Consider the following 17,153-nt stretch of genomic DNA (forward strand, 5'->3'; position numbering starts at 1 on the left):
CTCCAGGCGATGGCTGGGGCTGTATAACGCCAGCCACACACCGCACACCCGCGGGCTTCCAGCAAGGTTACTCCCAGGGCTCCTTGTGTGACAGCCTGTGGATGGTGGCAGGCGGTCACCAGCCATCGCTTGGAGGGTCTCCAGTGTCTGTTATCACTCAATCTCTGTCAGTCTGTGAAGGTTGCACCTGCATTTCACCTGTCAGCGAACACCACTTCAGTCGTGATGGCCATGTAGGTGTTTCCAAGGTCCGCCTCGCCGAACCACTCATCTCAGCACGGTCAGCACAGTCCACAGATATTTCAGGATGAGTTTCAAATCATTACACGCCTCCAATTCGTCTAGACGAGGCAGATATATTAGGAGGTGATGCCTTTCATCCCGCTGTAATCCACCATGTTGCAATACTTATGCATTTTTAACGGTGCTAAGGGAGCCCCTTCCCCGCCTTAAATTTTCCGCCCGCTAAGTGCTCCAGCTTCAGCGTTAAGCGGCCCAGCGCCATTTTAAGTAGAAAACTTAACGATTCTTTGCCGTTAAGTGCACTTAGCGATGCTAAGAACTTTTGTGTATACCGCCCCTCAGGTCCTTGGGTTTGCCTGCTAGTACTGCGTATAGTGGCGCCATGGTGGAAGCGATCCTGGGGAGGAAGCGGTGGTAAAAGTTGACCATTCCCTCGAATTCCTGGAGGGCCTTAACTGTGGAGGGCGTGGGGAATCTTCGGATTGCGGTCACCTTGTCTGGTAGGGATGAAACGCCTGCAGGAGAGACACAAAACGGTGCCCCAAGAAGTCCACCTCTCTGGCGCCGAACACACACTTGTCGTAGCGTACCACCAGGCCGTTCTCCTGAAGGCGCCCCAGTACTTCCGAGAGATGTCGTAGGTGTTCTTCTTTTAATGAAGAAAATATGAGGATGTCGTCAATGTAGCAGACGCAGAAGGGTAAGTCGCCGAGGATTTCGTCCATCATCCGTTGAAAGGTGGCGCCAGAGTTTCGGAGGCCAAAACAGCTGTAATTAATTGTGAAGGTACCAAAGGGCGTGGTGATGGCGATCTTTGGAATGTCCTCCGGGTGCATGGGGACCTGGTAGTAGCCCTTCAGTAGGTCCAATTTTGAGAAGATTTTGGCGCCGTGGAGGAAGGGGTGATGTCGGCTATGTGGGGCAGTGGGTAGTGGTCTGACTCTGTTCTTGCGTTGAGGAGCTTATAGTCCCCGCATGGGCGGAGGGAGCCGTCCTTCTTCGTCACGATGTGAAGTGGTGACGCCCAGGGGCTTGACGCCTTCTGGCAGATGCCTAGACGCTCGAGTTCGGTGAAGGTATATATATGTTTGCTGCGGCGAGCTTGCCAGGGGCCAGACGACGAAATTTGGAGAACACCGGGGGGCCTGAGGTCTTTATATGGTGGTAGATTCCATGTCTTGCCGAATGTTTTGGCTGTTGTCGGAGTTCTGGCTTGAAGACATCGGGGTGGGTGCTGCGGAGGTGAGCAAAGCCGTCAGTCACCTCGACAACCTGTAGGGCGAACTTGGTGGGAGCGGCAGCGATGGGGGTGGTGGTAAATGACGAGTATAATGCAGTCAACATAAATTACAGTTTACAAGAAAAGCAAAAAACAATGTACGTCTGTAATGCCGGGATGTGTAGGGAGGAGGAAAAACCTAGAAGTATAAGGAAAAAACGTAGGTTGTCATTACAAGTGATTACAAGTAGTTATAAGTGATCATAAGTAGTTATAAGTGATTACAAGTCACTACAAGTCCATCATAGGGATGTAAGTAATTGTAAGAAGCTATCATTAATCACAACCTATAACATAACACATCCTCCCCCCCCTAGACTACAATTACACAATATTGTGCGATACCCCACGCCAAAATTATCCCGCCAGAATCCCGCGTCTGCCGTCCCTCCCCTTCCTCCCCTCCCCCTACCAGCGCACGCATTCGAAGCAGTTGCCAGCCACCTCACCTGTAAATGTCCTATCTGTTAAAGTCACCCACCTTACTTGGATTTTTTCGATGCTCTAAAAGTAAATTTCGTCACCTTGCAAGTTAAGAAACCATAACCATATATAAACTACCCTAATTTTCCCTTCCTTTTGAATAAAACCTTAATAGAGCATAATCAGCTACTTGGCCCCCTCTTCCCGCCCTTACGGGACGCCGCAGGGCGAGTATAAGAGCTCGGGGTGTCTCCCCCCTCCCGGGCCTCACTCGCCCTCACTCATTCAACTCCTTGTGCTCGCAGGTATGTACGGCCGGGACTCTCCCGCCTTCCACCACCCCTTTTTTCCCCCTACGTGCCCCCCAGTGTTAATTACCGTCTCCCCTTTAGCCAGTGTGTGTCTTAATATCCTGTAAATGCATTTCTGATCCCAGTAAATGAAATAGCTCACTCGCCCTCACTCATTCAACTCCTTGTGCTCGCAGGTCTGGTGGCCACTCTCTGCCACCCACACACCCACACACACACAACCCTTACACCTAAACGAACCCGTGATTCTTTCCCGATGTGTTCTTTTAGTTGTTAACCTCAGTACTCCTCTTCTTTCCGTGATAAGGGTTGTAGGAAGGAGACCCCTTAAGCGTTCTTGGAGCCTTACGGGGTAGAAACGGGGAATCGAACCCCAAAATTTCCTTCTTTATCTCCTATTGCGGAAAGTACTTTGTGAGTATATAGGCGTATTACCATTAACCTGCGTTTTTTTTCTCTTGGGTAAGAAGAGTTAGTAAAATAGGGGGCTGTATGTTTGTCGTTTCGACGGAAATTGTTCTCGCCATGTACGGGCCTCCCCGAGTGCAAGGTTTCCCCTCCCGGAGTTTTTCCTATATCTTATTTACCTGGTTTGCAATAGATGTACACCCGCGCAAGGGTAAGGTATTTTTCGTAGAGAATTCTCAACCATGTTCTGACTACCATTGTGAGAGGAGAAACTATAGAACTCAGTCGTGTGTCCATTCGCCCACTTCTGTCAGTTTCAGGAAAATCGTGCCTTCAGTTAGCTGTATTGTAAACCGGGTCATCAGTTATAACTATATGTATACCTCCTAAACTAGGTATCACATGAATAAATGTACCAATCCATATTTATAGGCTTTATTTCTTATCTATTCTCCCCGTCGTAAGTTTTGTCCGGACGGCTGTGAAGTTAAAGTACCCTTTTACCGCCCCGAGCTTCCCCGCTCCCCACGTTATCCACTGCCCAATGGATCAGTCTCGCTCTGGGTCACTTTAACCCCTAATTAAGTCCTTAGTCTTTTTATATACATATACTTTAAGGTTCCCAGTGAGCTACCGCGGTGACATAGTTCATCTGTAGATCTCTGGGTGGTGGCAGCAACTCTACCCCCAGGGTGAGTCCCCCTTGATTTATCCCCAGATTCCCCACTAGTCGAATTTTCTTTTAACATCATTTAGTGCCCCGAATTTCCGGGCACGACACGTCATTACGTGTGTGTGTATATATATATATATATATATATATATATATATATATATATATATATATATATATATATATATATATATATATAGATAGAGAGATATAGAGATAGATATAGATAGAGAGAGAGAGAGAGAGAGAGAGAGAGAGAGAGAGAGAGAGAGAGAGAGAGGTAGATAGATAGATAGTTAACCTGCTGTTGTTACTCATCAAATTGATTCGTTTTCTGTTTCAAATCTTGGATTTAGAATATGAAGATTTTTTTAATGGGTAACTAAACGAAATATATGAAAAGAACCTACATTTTTCTGTTTTATTTCATGATGACTAACATTTATTATTTCCCAATCCATTGAAAAAAGTAGTTTGCAAGGAAATACATATCATACATGTTATATATGTACACAGTCAAATCACACGAAAAAGAATTGCTCTGTGCCAAATATATGGAGACTGCATGGGTAACGAGTGTTTTTTTTTTCATAAAGCATTTAAAAGGCTAGTATAGCTAGGGCATAGAAAAAATAAAAAAATTAATAACTTCGTAATGAATTGTTTTACCACGTGCTACTGCCACTCAGTGAGCGTTGATGCCGATTTTTTTTACATATATATATATATATATATATATATATATATATATATATATATATATATATATATATATATATATATATTTTCCTCGGCCCGAGGGAATCTTAAGAAGGCGGCTGCGGGCTTCAGGATTTGCACGGATCGAGTCAACCAATCCAGTTTTATTAGAGATCATGCAGTGGCTGCAACATGACAGAGTTGGCCAAACTCTCTCTTCTACGGTACTGCGTACAGCACCTTATCCTGGAACACTTAAAATTTCTTCTAAAATGTTCAAAATACCCCCCCCCCCAAAAAAAAAAAACGTGAAAATATAGGTTCATACACAATACACACGAAACTACCCCAGAACGTATATTACTCCCCCAGGCATGGAAACAGCGAGATAAATGATTGAGATTTAGAACGCAACTGTGGAAGAAACGATCAGAATATTAAAAGAAAAAGAGTAAAAAGGAATTTAAACGTTCGACCAGACAACAAGAAATAGTAATATGAAGATAATAAAAAAAAAACATCATAAGTGGACCGTATATTAGCTATACAGGCAGCACCACACATGGCCTGGTGGCCAGTCGGTGAACTGTCAAAGCATGCAGTACTTTCCATAGAATTCAAGTTCTAGAGTACGTCTATAGGCTGCCGCCTGGGCCTTGGTACCGCCCCCGCTCCAAGCCAGCGACGGCACACACTTTACTCCAACCCGATTTCCTGACTCTACTGTTTGACATGGAAAAAAACTGAAATCGGGTAGGAGAGTGAAATGTGTGCATCATCGGCTTGGAGCGATGGCGGCACCATGGCCGTGTATCCCAGAGACAGCCTCGATCAGGCGCACTCTAGTCTATAGCATGAACTCTATGAAGAGGACAGCTTATCTAGAGTTGAGTGGCCACATGTGGCGATGCCTGTATACGGTCCGTTGGGAACCGTTACAAAGACTTAAATCATGACGACCATTTAACTGGATTGGCCGGCCCGAACCAACACCCATACAACCATACCCATATAGTCACACCCATACAAAGAAGACGTAGACGAACACCTAGCTGAAATATTATTGCTGAAACAGAGCAATAAAGGAAGTGAGAAAATAGAAAGGAAAAATTACCTAAAAAAACTCTGGAAGGAAAGACAAATAATTCAGAAGGCTAACAAGTGCAAAAACCAGTGAAAAAAAACTAGATACCAAATGAATATTGAAAAAGAAAATAAGAGTTAAAGCACGAGAACATTGACAATGAGTGAAAAGACAATCCGGGAGCCGTTGCAAAGGCATATCTGATATCCCGGGACGACAGCTGATCCGACCAAGACCAAGCATCGACAGCACGTGTTCGACTTGCCGTGTGCTCAGTGTGCGGGGCAGGCAGGGAAACTAATCGCATGAACCTGTGCGTGCTGTGAAGATGAAGGAATTATTGTTTGCCCAGCGTCTTGCGGATAACGAAAGAAAAATAAGGGACAGAGCCCTCAAGAAACTGAAGAAGTACTTAAGTATCAAGACGAGTGTTGGCCCAGGTAAGGTTTACCCGTTTCTTGTGCTGTGTGACTCAAACCTGTCCACGAAAAATTTGTGCCCCTTATGCTACAGTGAATTGAATTAGTTTTAATGTACCAGTGAGTTCCTCCTAAAAAACAAGTAGCTTAATGCTATCTAATACATTACTGTGGCTCAACACTTGACAAAGAATTTTTCATTTGTTTTTATTTACCAAATCATTGCTAATACAAATTTCATCGAGTAAGTAAACTCATGAGCAAAAATTTCCTCCTTCAGCTTATTTTCCACATTCATTTCACAAAAAAGCTAATGAAGCTCCTCTTGTAACCTAACATATTTTAGAAGTACAATACGGAAGACAGGCTGGGATGGGAAAAATTAGTAACCCAGAGACTAGCCTGCAATGTCTGCCTATTAAAGTAAGGTAATTGTGGAGATTCACTACGCGCCTCCAAAATATGACACTTCGCCTCCATATTATGGTTAAGGGACGAAATACATGTCCCTTAACCATAATATGAAGGCGGAAAAACTTAAAAGTAAAGAAAAAGTGGTAAAGGTAGTGAAAAGGCATATTATACATACGCACGCTGTTTTGGTGTCGGCGGCGGTGGCAGTGTTGCCAACGATCCGGTTAGAGATGGTACGCCAAGTTAGCGATGGTACGTTTAGTTAGCGATTAGTCCACGCGTGCTTATTATTATTTGTTTTTTTAGAACACGCACCTTTACCTAATACTATACCCGGCCCAAACCTTCAACAAACGCTTTGGGTAAAGGTGTGTATTTAAAAAAAAAAATTACCACGTGTGGTGGACCTGGTCTCACATGCGTGGGCTAATCGCTAACAAAACGTACCATCGCTAACCGGATCGTTGGCAACACTGCCACCGCCACCGACACCAAAACAGCGCGTGTATGTATAATATGCCTTTTCACTACCTTTACCATTTTTACTTTACTTTTAAGTTTTTCTGCCTTCATATTATGGTTAAGGGACATGTATTTCGTCCCTTAACTATAATATGGAGGCGTAGTATCATATTTTGGAAGCGGGTAGTGAATCTCCACAATTACCTAAAGTAATACTCGTAGGTAAAGTGGGGAGCATGCGATATTGCTGCGTGTTGCATCGGTGCTCATTTTGGCCTCCTTGACCTTTTGAGCCTGTGGTGGACTCGTATCCACTAGCCCGGAGACACTTAGCCCTATGCCGTCCGGATTCCCACAATTTACCTTCCCCAAGTTTCCCCAGGTACCCGTTTATCAACCAACCCGAAAGCAAGGATGATCAGGAGCAATAGCTGGGTGGGCTGTGCGCCGAAGGCAAAGTACACTTTCATGGGCGATGATCATAGGGTCCTATCTAGGCAATCTATCATTTCACGGCCTCTTCAGTCTCTTAAAGGAGAAGACTATCTGAGAGTAATCCATATGGACTTACTTTGGTACTGAAAGTCAAGGGAAATGATGGAGGGAAAGGGGAACCATGGACCTAGGGGAGAGGTGTGCTAGGGGTGAGAATGGTGGAGGGGTGACAGAGAGAGTTTGGTTAAGTTGGCGTATTCCGTTCACTATTAGCACAGCTGAGGTGGACCGCCACTGGTTCCACGGCCCTCACCAATTTTATCCTTCGGGTGACTTCTGGGAGGGTGTTGTGGTGCGAGCTTGCGTATCCTGGAGGGGGCTTCATGGTGTAGTGGTTAGCACACTCGGCTCACAACCGAGAGTGCCCAGGTTCAATTCCTGGGTGGAGTGGAAAAATTTGGGCGGCTTTTCCGATACCCTACACCCCTGTCCACCCAGCAGTGAATGGGTACCAGGTATTAATCAGGGGTTGTGTCCCATCTTCTGGGATCTGTTCCCTTCTCCTATAATTCCTTCTCCTTCTGTCTCTCTCCGGCATATGACCACAGATGTTGAGCCGACTGAACGAAACTTTTGTGCTGTATGACTCAAACCTGTCCACGACAAAGTACACTTTCATGGGCGATGATCATAGGGTCCTATCTAGGCAGTCTATCATTTCATGTCCTCTTCAGTCTCTTAAAGGAGCAGGCTGCCAAGATCTCTATCTAAGAGTAATCTATATGGACTTACTTTGGTTCTTCTTCTTTTGACCTGTAACGCTTTGTATCGCTTCTTAGGTCCTCCTCTCGTTCCTCCCTTCTTATTCACACAGCTTCCTTTTCAGTGTTACGTAATTTTCTAAACTGAAATAAAGTCACTTATCTTCACTTATTCAGACATTTGTGCCCTTTTTTCCCAGCACTGTGCGAGGAACATTTTTGCCAACTTTACCATTCTTCTCTCTGTTTCCTTTTTGTCACCATACAGCCCCAACACCGTGCAGATCGCCCCGTTGTCCTCCTCTAGCCTCCTAGCCCACTCCTCTCGATGTTGGTGTATTCCGTTCATTATTAGCACAGCTGAGGTGGACCGCCACTGGTTCCATGGCCCTCACCAATTTTATCCTTCGGATGACTTTTGGGAGGGTGTTGTGGTGCTAGCTTGCGTATCCTGGTATTGGCGTCTCATCCTGGAGTCCACTCAGCCATTTGTGCAGCTTGTGTTTCATGGTGTCCACTGATAGCCTGCTGAAGTCTTGGATTCTCTTTGGCAGGCAGTCATGGGGACTGTCTGCTGGAAATATTTGGTAAAAAAAAATTATATTACAAAATTTTTTCACATGTTCGTGTCTCCTTCGACCGGTAAATTTTCAGATTAGGACCCAACTCACACTGGTGGACAAGACAATTTTTGGTTAAGATTCATTTTAGTTCTGTGCCAGTATCTCATTACCTACCTTATGAAACATCAGTAGCTCTTCATAGATCTTTTCTACAAACCTTCAACAGTCATGGAAACACTTTCATAATCCAATTCAAGTATTTTTTATTTATTTATTTATTTATTTATTTATTTATTTTTTTTTTTTTTTACCTGAAAATAGGGGATAATGTTTATGAAAGCGCATCGCCTCCTCTGGTGCTAGCTCGCAGAGGGTTTTGTTAGGTTAGGTAATATTCATGCTCCATGATAAAATTCGCGGTATTTGCATAAAAATAACAGGTTTGCTCTGGTGGCGGCCACAGTGGCATTGCAGCCGGTGTTGCAAGAAATACCTCCTCGCAGAAGTAAGTCGCATATACATGTGGGGGGAGGGTGCAGCCTCTCCGTTAGCAGGTTGTAAAGTTTGGTTGGAGTAGTTTAAATATGCTCCCCCACCCTAAACCCTCTGCGAGCTATTTTGTGGTGGCAGCACCATCGCCGCCACCAGAGGAGGAGATGCGCTTTCGTAGACATTATCCCCTATTTTCAAGAGTAAAAAAAAAAAAAAGTCCTTGAATTGGATTTTGAAAGTGTTTCTATGAATGTTGAAAGTTTGAAAAAAAGATATATGAAGAGATAGTGATGTTTCATAAAGTAGATAATGAGATACTGGCACGGTACTAAAACGAATCTTTACCCAATTTTTTTCTGGTAATTTTCAGTGTACCATGAAATATTCTGCTAACTGTTTCTGTTGCAAATCATTTAAATCACTGAAAAAAGAAAACTTTTCAAAGCGTGTTGAACACCCGCCGCCGCAGCCGCAAAATAACTCGAGGTTCAACTTGGGCACCCGTGGGAAATCGAGGGTTTAGGGTGGGGGAGCATATTTAAACTACTACCCCCCCCCCCATGTATATGCAACTTATTTCTGCGAGGAGGTATTTCTCACAACACCAGCTGGGCCGCCGCCAGAGGAGGCTACGCTTTCATGAATAATATCCTCTTTATTATTTGATATATTATGTATATATTATTATATATTATCGTGACGTGGTGTGAGGATTTCACTTATTGAAGCATCTGGCAACCCTACAGTCCCTCCTACCAGCACCACCATGGCGGGCACAGGCAACCCTACAGTCCCTCCCAGTGGCTGATCTAGAAAATAATTTTGGGGGGGTGCACCCGGCTCGCAACGGAATTTTTTCGGATTGAAGATTGAGATTTTGGGTGAGAGTTAAAATGGGCTTTCCCTCTTTACACCCCAGCCCCTCCACCTCCATAGCTGAGTGGTTTCTGTGACTGCCTACCACTCCTCGGGGCACCGGTTTGAGTTCAATTAGGTGCCTTAGGCGCACAGCCCACCCAGCTATTGCTCCTGATCATCCTTGCTTTCGGGTTGGTTGATAAACGGGTACCTGGGGAAACTTGGGGAAGGTAAATTGTGGGAATCCAGACGGCATAGGACCAAGTGTCTCCGGGCTAGTGGATACAAGTCCACCACAGGCTCAAAAGGTCAAGGAGGCGGAAATGAGCACCGATGCAACGCGCAGCACTATCGCATGCTCCCCACTTTACCTACAAGTATTACTTTATTAGGCAGACATTGCAGGCTAGTCTCTGGGTTACTAATTTTTCCCATCCCAGCCTGTCTTCCATATTGTACTTCTAAAATATGTTAGGTTACAAGAGGAGCTTCAATAACTTTTTTTGTGAAGTGAATGTGGAAAATAAGCTGGAGGAGAAAATTTTTGCTCATGAGTTTACTTACTCGATGTAATTTGTATTAGCAGTGATTTGGTAAATAAAAACAAATGAAAAATTCTTTGTCAAGTGTTGAGCCACAGTAATGTATTAGATAGCATTAAGCTACTTGTTTTTTAGGAGGAACTCACTGGTACATTACAACTAATTCAATTCACTGTAGCATGAGGGGCACAAATTTTATATATATATCAGGGTTGGCGGTTTAAACCAAATGGTTTAAACCAATAAAAAAAAACAGTGGTTTAAACCAACTAATAAAACCATTTTTTTTCTTTTGTGTGTATCTTTGTTAGTTTCATCAGTATTGTGGTTTTAACTATATGTAAGATTTTAATTATGTACAGCAGGGTTGGAGGTTTAAACCAGGGGTGTCAAACTCAAAATCCTTGGAGGGCCAATTCATACTCTGAAGTGCCGTCATGGGGGCCAACAAGGGTAGAAAATACATTGACAAGATTGAAGTTACCCGCGGGCCATTTATGACTATCCCGCGGGCCATGAGTTTGACACCCCTGGTTTAAACCAAAAAAATATCAATAAAACCAGTGTTTTTTGTGAAGCTTTTTTAGTTTCATCAGGTATTGTGGTTTTAATTATATGTGGTTTTATTATTTTTATTATGCACAGTCGTTTTACTAACACCAGGATGAAAACGTCAGTTGGTAAACTCAAATCTCTATTCAAATGCTGTAACTCAGAGTAACTGAAAACATAATTTTGGTACATTATATATATATATATATATATATATATATATATATATATATATATATATATATATATATATATATATATATATATATATATATATATATATATATATATATATATACCCCTGGTTTAAACCGCCAACCCTGCTGTACATAATTAAAATCTTACATATAGTTAAAACCACAATACTGATGAAACTAGCAAAGATACACACAAAAGAAAATAAATTGTTTTATTAGTTGGTTTAAACCACTGTTTTTTTTTTATTGGTTTAAACCGCCAACCCTGACAAATCTCCAAGTCCCTTGGCCCTGACGGCTATGTCGACACTTTCTTTGTGGAGCTAGACGCAATGCACATCCGCTCAGGACCATGACCACTCACTCTGAGCGCGAAACTCAAGGATCGCAAAACTCAGGAGGGTACTGTAGTAAGAGCAATTATGATGGAAGAATACAGATAAAACCAAGTGAATTTAGGAAGCAACAGTGTAATGGACAGCCAGCTGGACAAACATGCTGTGAAATGAGTGAATCTCATGAGTGTAGGTGTGGGTGTGGAATTCGATAGTTCAGGGCTCTGCTTTCGTCTGTTTTGGTATTTTTCTCCATTTCCCTGATCATTCTTTTTACCCCAAAAAGCTAAAATTGACACTCGGTTGAAAATTCTGAACCATCCGGATTTCTGACTATTGGACGCTGTTACCAGGCTTACTGTAGTATATTGGTGTGTGATTCACCACGGCCTGATCGCAAGCTGGACTTATCATTGCCAGCAAGTGCCCTCCTGATTAAAATAAGCTCATTATAGCTATGCCTTCAAACACCACACACCCCATTCTACTTGCTCAAGGGGGGACAGTAACCACTCCTTGTCAGCAAAAAAATCGTAGCCTGAGCAAGGCTTCAACCTCCTACTAGGCCAGAGCTTGACAGAGTAGACCCTTAACCCATGTTACCTTAATTTACACATAATATACTCCCGCAGCTTACAAAGAATTGGTATATTTTTCCTACCCCAAGCAACTCAAAATCACAGGAAAAACAATTAACCCGGTAGCAGCGAGGATCATGTTTCTTAATGGTCCCTCTAAGCGAGAAAAATGAGTAAAAATCATCCCTTACAAACCATTTCATAATATATATCAAAGCATTTGTGATCAGATTATGTATCATCTATTTTTGGGGTTTATATCATGGCACAAATTTGGCCCGTCGCTGCTACCGGGTTAAAGCATTTGAACGGTGCAACGCCACATTTAAATCCCAGCGCGGGTACGCCAGATGAAGGCTTCCTCCGCTGTTGCCACATTTACACCCACCTCTACTGATGCACTTAGCCTTCCAGACGAATTTTACACAAATAATCATTATTTTCTTACATAATGATATTTATATCAACTGAATGGACTATCTTTTTATACAATACCATCTATATATATATGAACTAAATACTGTACATCCTTTTTGTTACAACTTGGCAACTCATAAGAGGTGCCCAGAGCACGTGCTTACACTTTCCTACGCTATGTCTTGACGCTATTTCTCCTTCCTTACACTCTTTCTATTTATACATTTTTCAAGGTAGGACACTGATGAGTACTAGAAGTGTGTCAAAGCGTGATACTGTGCATAACACGGCACTATGCAGAGAGCAACGTCACATTCTCGGCAGTGATAGTGAGTGTCTTAGCGCTGCTGCTGACTGCATGTTGTGTGTATGCACCAGTGCTGGGCACTTCTGTTAATTAGTCCACAAATCCACAATAGCGGAAGTTCCATTTCATTCGCGGATTAGCATTTGCGGTATTACTTCCGCTAACCTCCGCTAGCACGTGGAGGAGCCAACCTGGTTCAGCCCGGACAGCCTCAATCTGGTAGATACTTCAAATATTAAAATAAAAACTGAAAAACTGCAAAAACTTTTTTTAGTTCTTGCCTTTTCCACTTTTTACAAAAAGCATATTCACATAAACCTCTCAGGGGATCTTTTTATAAACATCATACTATGTATTTTGAAAGAGATAGGGGATATGAATATGGATTAAGTTGTGACAGTTACACTGATGAACATCCTTTGGTTCTCATTAAAAATAAGTTTAAAATAGATGCTTATCAGATTATTACAAATTAACTAGTATGATTACAAATCGTCCATACTCTAAGTAGCAGTAACGTATGTATGATAGCTACAGCATTACATCACAAATAGAGTTAAAAGAGATTCAAGAACTGACTGACTGCAAATATTGTGCAGCTATTTGCGACAGCGGATTTGTGATTGCGATTTAAACTAAGTCTCAAAATTTGCAGAATTACGATTGCGAAAGTTATGGAATAGGTTAGCGGATTTGTTATAGCGGAAGTTCAAATTCATTAGCGATGCCCAGCTCTGGTGTGTGCGTGTGTGTTTGGTATTTTGATGTTTATGGGTGTTTCTTCAAGTTGTTTTCTATATATGTATGTTACCATGACAATTTTGTTAAAAACTGATAAAGTTTAAAAGAATGTCTACATTTCTAGCAGAACCACATAACCTCTAATCAATATTCTTCAATTTTTTTCAGCATTATCTCAAGATGAAACTCTCAAGTTGTGGAAGGGCCTCTTCTATTGCATGTACATGGCAGACAAGCCACTATTTCAGGTATGTTGCCTTTTATATCATGTGGTATTATATAGGAAAAGAAAAATAGAACACAATAAGAAATATGGTAAATGAGTGAAGCAGGGTACGAGTAGGGATAGATATGCATGTTTGTAGTATGACAATCATGTAATATGCAAGGGGGGTTTTATGATAAATTTTAGCCTTCATGTCTGCGAGTTGAACCCTGCATGCATTTGTCAATTCAAAGAAAAACAAAAATGGCATTCCCTTTCTGCAGTTTGTGCAGATGATTATTGCGCCAGAGTCCGTGCATCAAGATTTTCCGCGCAACTTTATATTTAGCTTAGTGGTAGCGTGCCGGGCCCACATTCATCGCGTGATGGACGATGCGAGTTCAAATCCCCACGCTACCACCTCGGATTTTCAGTCACCGCTGAGTGGCTTAAAACTACCCACATGCTGTCCTGAAGACCACCCATGAACCTGGACTCTAGAGGAAACCGTCCAAGTGATTCAAGAACGAGTTCCAGGGGGCAGCATGAGCCAAGAGAAGATGGCGCCACTATAAACACCTGCCTGTGCTAATACAGGCTGGGGCCGACTACCATCCAGGCCCCTCAAGCAAGCATACCAGCGCCATAGGCATAAGACGTAAAAAAAAAAAAATGGTTTATCTGGCAGCAACATACATCTTCCCCACTCACTGGTGTAAGGAAAGGATGGTCTCCCTCCCTCCCTTTCCTCCTGTAGGGGTGGAGACTTTGTATGGCCTTGAACAATTTACCCTGAAATTTACCCTGCATCCTTGTGTTTCTACATATTTTTGCTGGATTACATAATGGGTGGAAAACACAGATGGCAAAACAATTCCAGTAATCACTAATCTTTACATTGCTGGGCAAAATGAAGCCTACTCTTCCTGTGGAGGTTATCTATTAGTGGGTTCTTCCACACGCAATAACACTTGTAGCCAAGGTCACGTTGCAAAGTTTCTTGCACTGTACAGGGACACATCACCAAGAAGAGTATGAGTTTGTTCTTTCAGTTTTCTGTTTCTATGGCAGGTATTGATGTCAAGCTGTTGTCTTAACACATTCCTGGTTCAATAAAAAATATCTTTAGGTTTCCCTGTTTGTTCCTTGGGGAGCGTGACCGCCTCCTCTCCGCTAGCCTTAAATCAGTGGATAAAGTTTCTCACCATTCTAAGCTCCAGTCCTTTTAGCTTGCAAATTTACTTATTAACCCGGTAGCAGCGGGGATCATGTTTCTTAATGGTCCCTCTAGCAAGAAGGAATTAGTAAAAATCGTCCCTCACACAAACCATTTCATAATATATATCAAAGTATTTGTGATCAGATTATGTATCATCTATTTTTGGGGGTTTATATCATGGCACAAATTTGGCCCGTCGCTGCTACACGGTAAAGCCACAAATTTGGCCCATTGCTGCTACCAGGTTAATAGGGACACCTTCGTGTTTGTGGTGGTGTGGTGAGGGCTGCATGGCCTTGAATGCAGCACTATGATTGGCTGAGCAGCAGGCGTGTTGCATACCGCACGCTCTCATTGGCACTGTTGTGGTCGCCCTGCTGTTTCCCAGAGCAATGACTCTAGAAAACTGAAAATGGCAATCTCGCCCATATGTTTCTAGATTGCTCATATATAACGATAATATTATATTTATTAGATTATAACATTTGCTGATTCTAATCAAGATTGGTATATACAGGAGCATGTGGCAGAAGAGATTTGCAGTCTCATCCATTACATCAACAACGAAGAGGACTGTAAATCCTTCGTCAGAGCAGGGTTCCTCACGTTTGCTCGAGAATGGAATGGGATTGATGTTTTTCGGATTGAGAAGTATATGATGGTAAGTGAGAAATGTAGATTTTTAACAGTAAAATTATATAAGTAAACAGTATCATGCAAGCTGTAATTTAATCATAACATTTTAGTGCACTGTATTATATTTCAAATTTTAATGTGGTGAGACTTATTTTTTCAGACATGGTTTTAAAGTGAGTTGCCAGTTTAAAACAATCAGATATTACTTTGTGAAATAATTAATGTAGGTTTTGCTGTAGAATTTAGTTACATCATGGCCAAGCACTTGAAAAATATTCATTATCACTTCCAAGATATTTCTTCTTTTTTTTATTTGTTCTTGAGATGCAGTGGTTAGCATTTTCAGCTCATACAGTACCCTCCAGAGTTTTGCGCTCGCTTCGATCTGCAGGTATAGCAATAAATTCTCGGATCGCAAAACTCGGGGTATTGGAAACACTGAAAAAAGTGCTTATTTGTTCTGGCCCGTGGAGAAGCTGGCTTTTTTCCCACTTTTCTCCCTTGTTATCTCAAAATATGTACTGTAAAAAGGAAGAAAATGTGAAGAGAGAACGGGTCGTTTTGAAGCCGCAGCTGAAGGTGGCTGGCTGCCTTACGATTGGCTGACAGTTCTAAAAACACGCTTGTGATTCGCCTAGTTCGATGACGTCATCAGCGGTGCTCATCCAGTCAGCAGCCTCTAACTATGACGAAATGAAAACTTTGTGAATCTGAAGTAACATTGATAATTAAATCATTAGTTCGTAGCTTTTACCGTGTGCCATTAGCGCGCATCTCTGTGAATCTCACCCCAGCACGTGTGAACATGGTCACCCAACCACTAGTTTCTCAAGAATTTTGTACAGAGATTCACATTTGGCTGCATTTCACGGGAAACTCATCGAAATTCTAGTCAGAAACTCAGTCACCAATATGTCGGTTATTTTCTCGTGAAATTGTGGTCTCAAGAAGAAAAAGAGTGTATCAGCTGATCGGTTCAGTAGCTACAGTAAACCCTCAGTTATCCGGGTGCACAGTATCCGACCTCGCCCGTATCCGGGAGTTTTCGAAAATGTGATTTTTTTTCCAAAAAAATTAAAAAATTGTTGCATGCCACCGAAAGTTCAAATTGCCAGCGCTATGCCTCTGAGCTCTGCCCGGGCGGCGTACCGCACCACCAAGGTAAAGAGATTCTCTTTACCTTGCACACCACAGCACAAAATGCGCCCTGCATGCCATTGTTTACGTTCACCATGGCCCAGTTAATTGCGTTTGTGTGTGTGCCCTACCTTCTCCAGGCATTGCTTTGCCTGTGTGTGGTGTTTGTGGCGCTTACCATGGTGCTGATGTATATACATATATGCAGTACCCTCTCGAGTTTCGCACTCGCTTTGTTACGAAGGTATAGCTCTAAACTCGAGGATCGCGAAACTTGAGGTATTGAAAACACTGAAAAAGCGCTTATCTGTTCTGACCCATGAACGTTGACGGGAGGTAGTCGTGACCCATACATGTCAAAGCAGCGCGAAACTCGGGGCGATAATGCGTGAAACTCGGGATGGTAAGAATTTAGGATTGAGCGCAAAACTCAAGGATCGCGAAACTCGGGAAGGTACTGTAATTGAAAATACTGGTGAGGATATGATTTAGTTGTTATCTGCTTTTCTGTTTTCCATCTTTGTAGGCAATCCATTTAACCATTAAATGATGGCTATCATTGATTTAATGTACTCTATGAGGTGCACTCAGCCAGTCATCGCTGATTAACCCCTTCAGTACAATGATGCCCGTGTCGGCATCATGGAGCCCTGTACGATATATGGTGATTTATAGTGGCTAGTATTGTTAGTACCAGTACTGGTACCTGCCCAGACTTAATGCCAACAGGATTTGTTTGTTTATATTTACCAGCTGAACAGGT

The 17,153-nt window shown here is 42.6% G+C and overlaps 1 protein-coding gene across 2 annotated transcripts in view; it reads left to right on the top strand.

Annotated features, from left to right (window-relative positions):
• The first annotated feature begins 5,331 nt into the window (after window positions 1–5,331).
• LOC127005775 (ribosomal RNA processing protein 1 homolog B-like) overlaps window positions 5,332–17,153 on the top strand; it is a 50,781-nt gene continuing 38,959 nt past the window's right edge. For both annotated transcript variants that reach the window (XM_050874870.1, XM_050874871.1), the window contains exons 1-3: window positions 5,332–5,560; window positions 13,362–13,441; window positions 15,135–15,278. In XM_050874870.1, the coding sequence (XP_050730827.1) occupies window positions 5,449–5,560; window positions 13,362–13,441; window positions 15,135–15,278 (336 nt within the window). In that variant the 5' untranslated portion in view covers window positions 5,332–5,448. The remainder of the gene's footprint in view (window positions 5,561–13,361; window positions 13,442–15,134; window positions 15,279–17,153) is intronic.

Source organism: Eriocheir sinensis, chromosome 31, assembly GCF_024679095.1.
Source record: "Eriocheir sinensis breed Jianghai 21 chromosome 31, ASM2467909v1, whole genome shotgun sequence".
In the NCBI taxonomy this organism is placed as follows: domain Eukaryota; kingdom Metazoa; phylum Arthropoda; class Malacostraca; order Decapoda; family Varunidae; genus Eriocheir; species Eriocheir sinensis.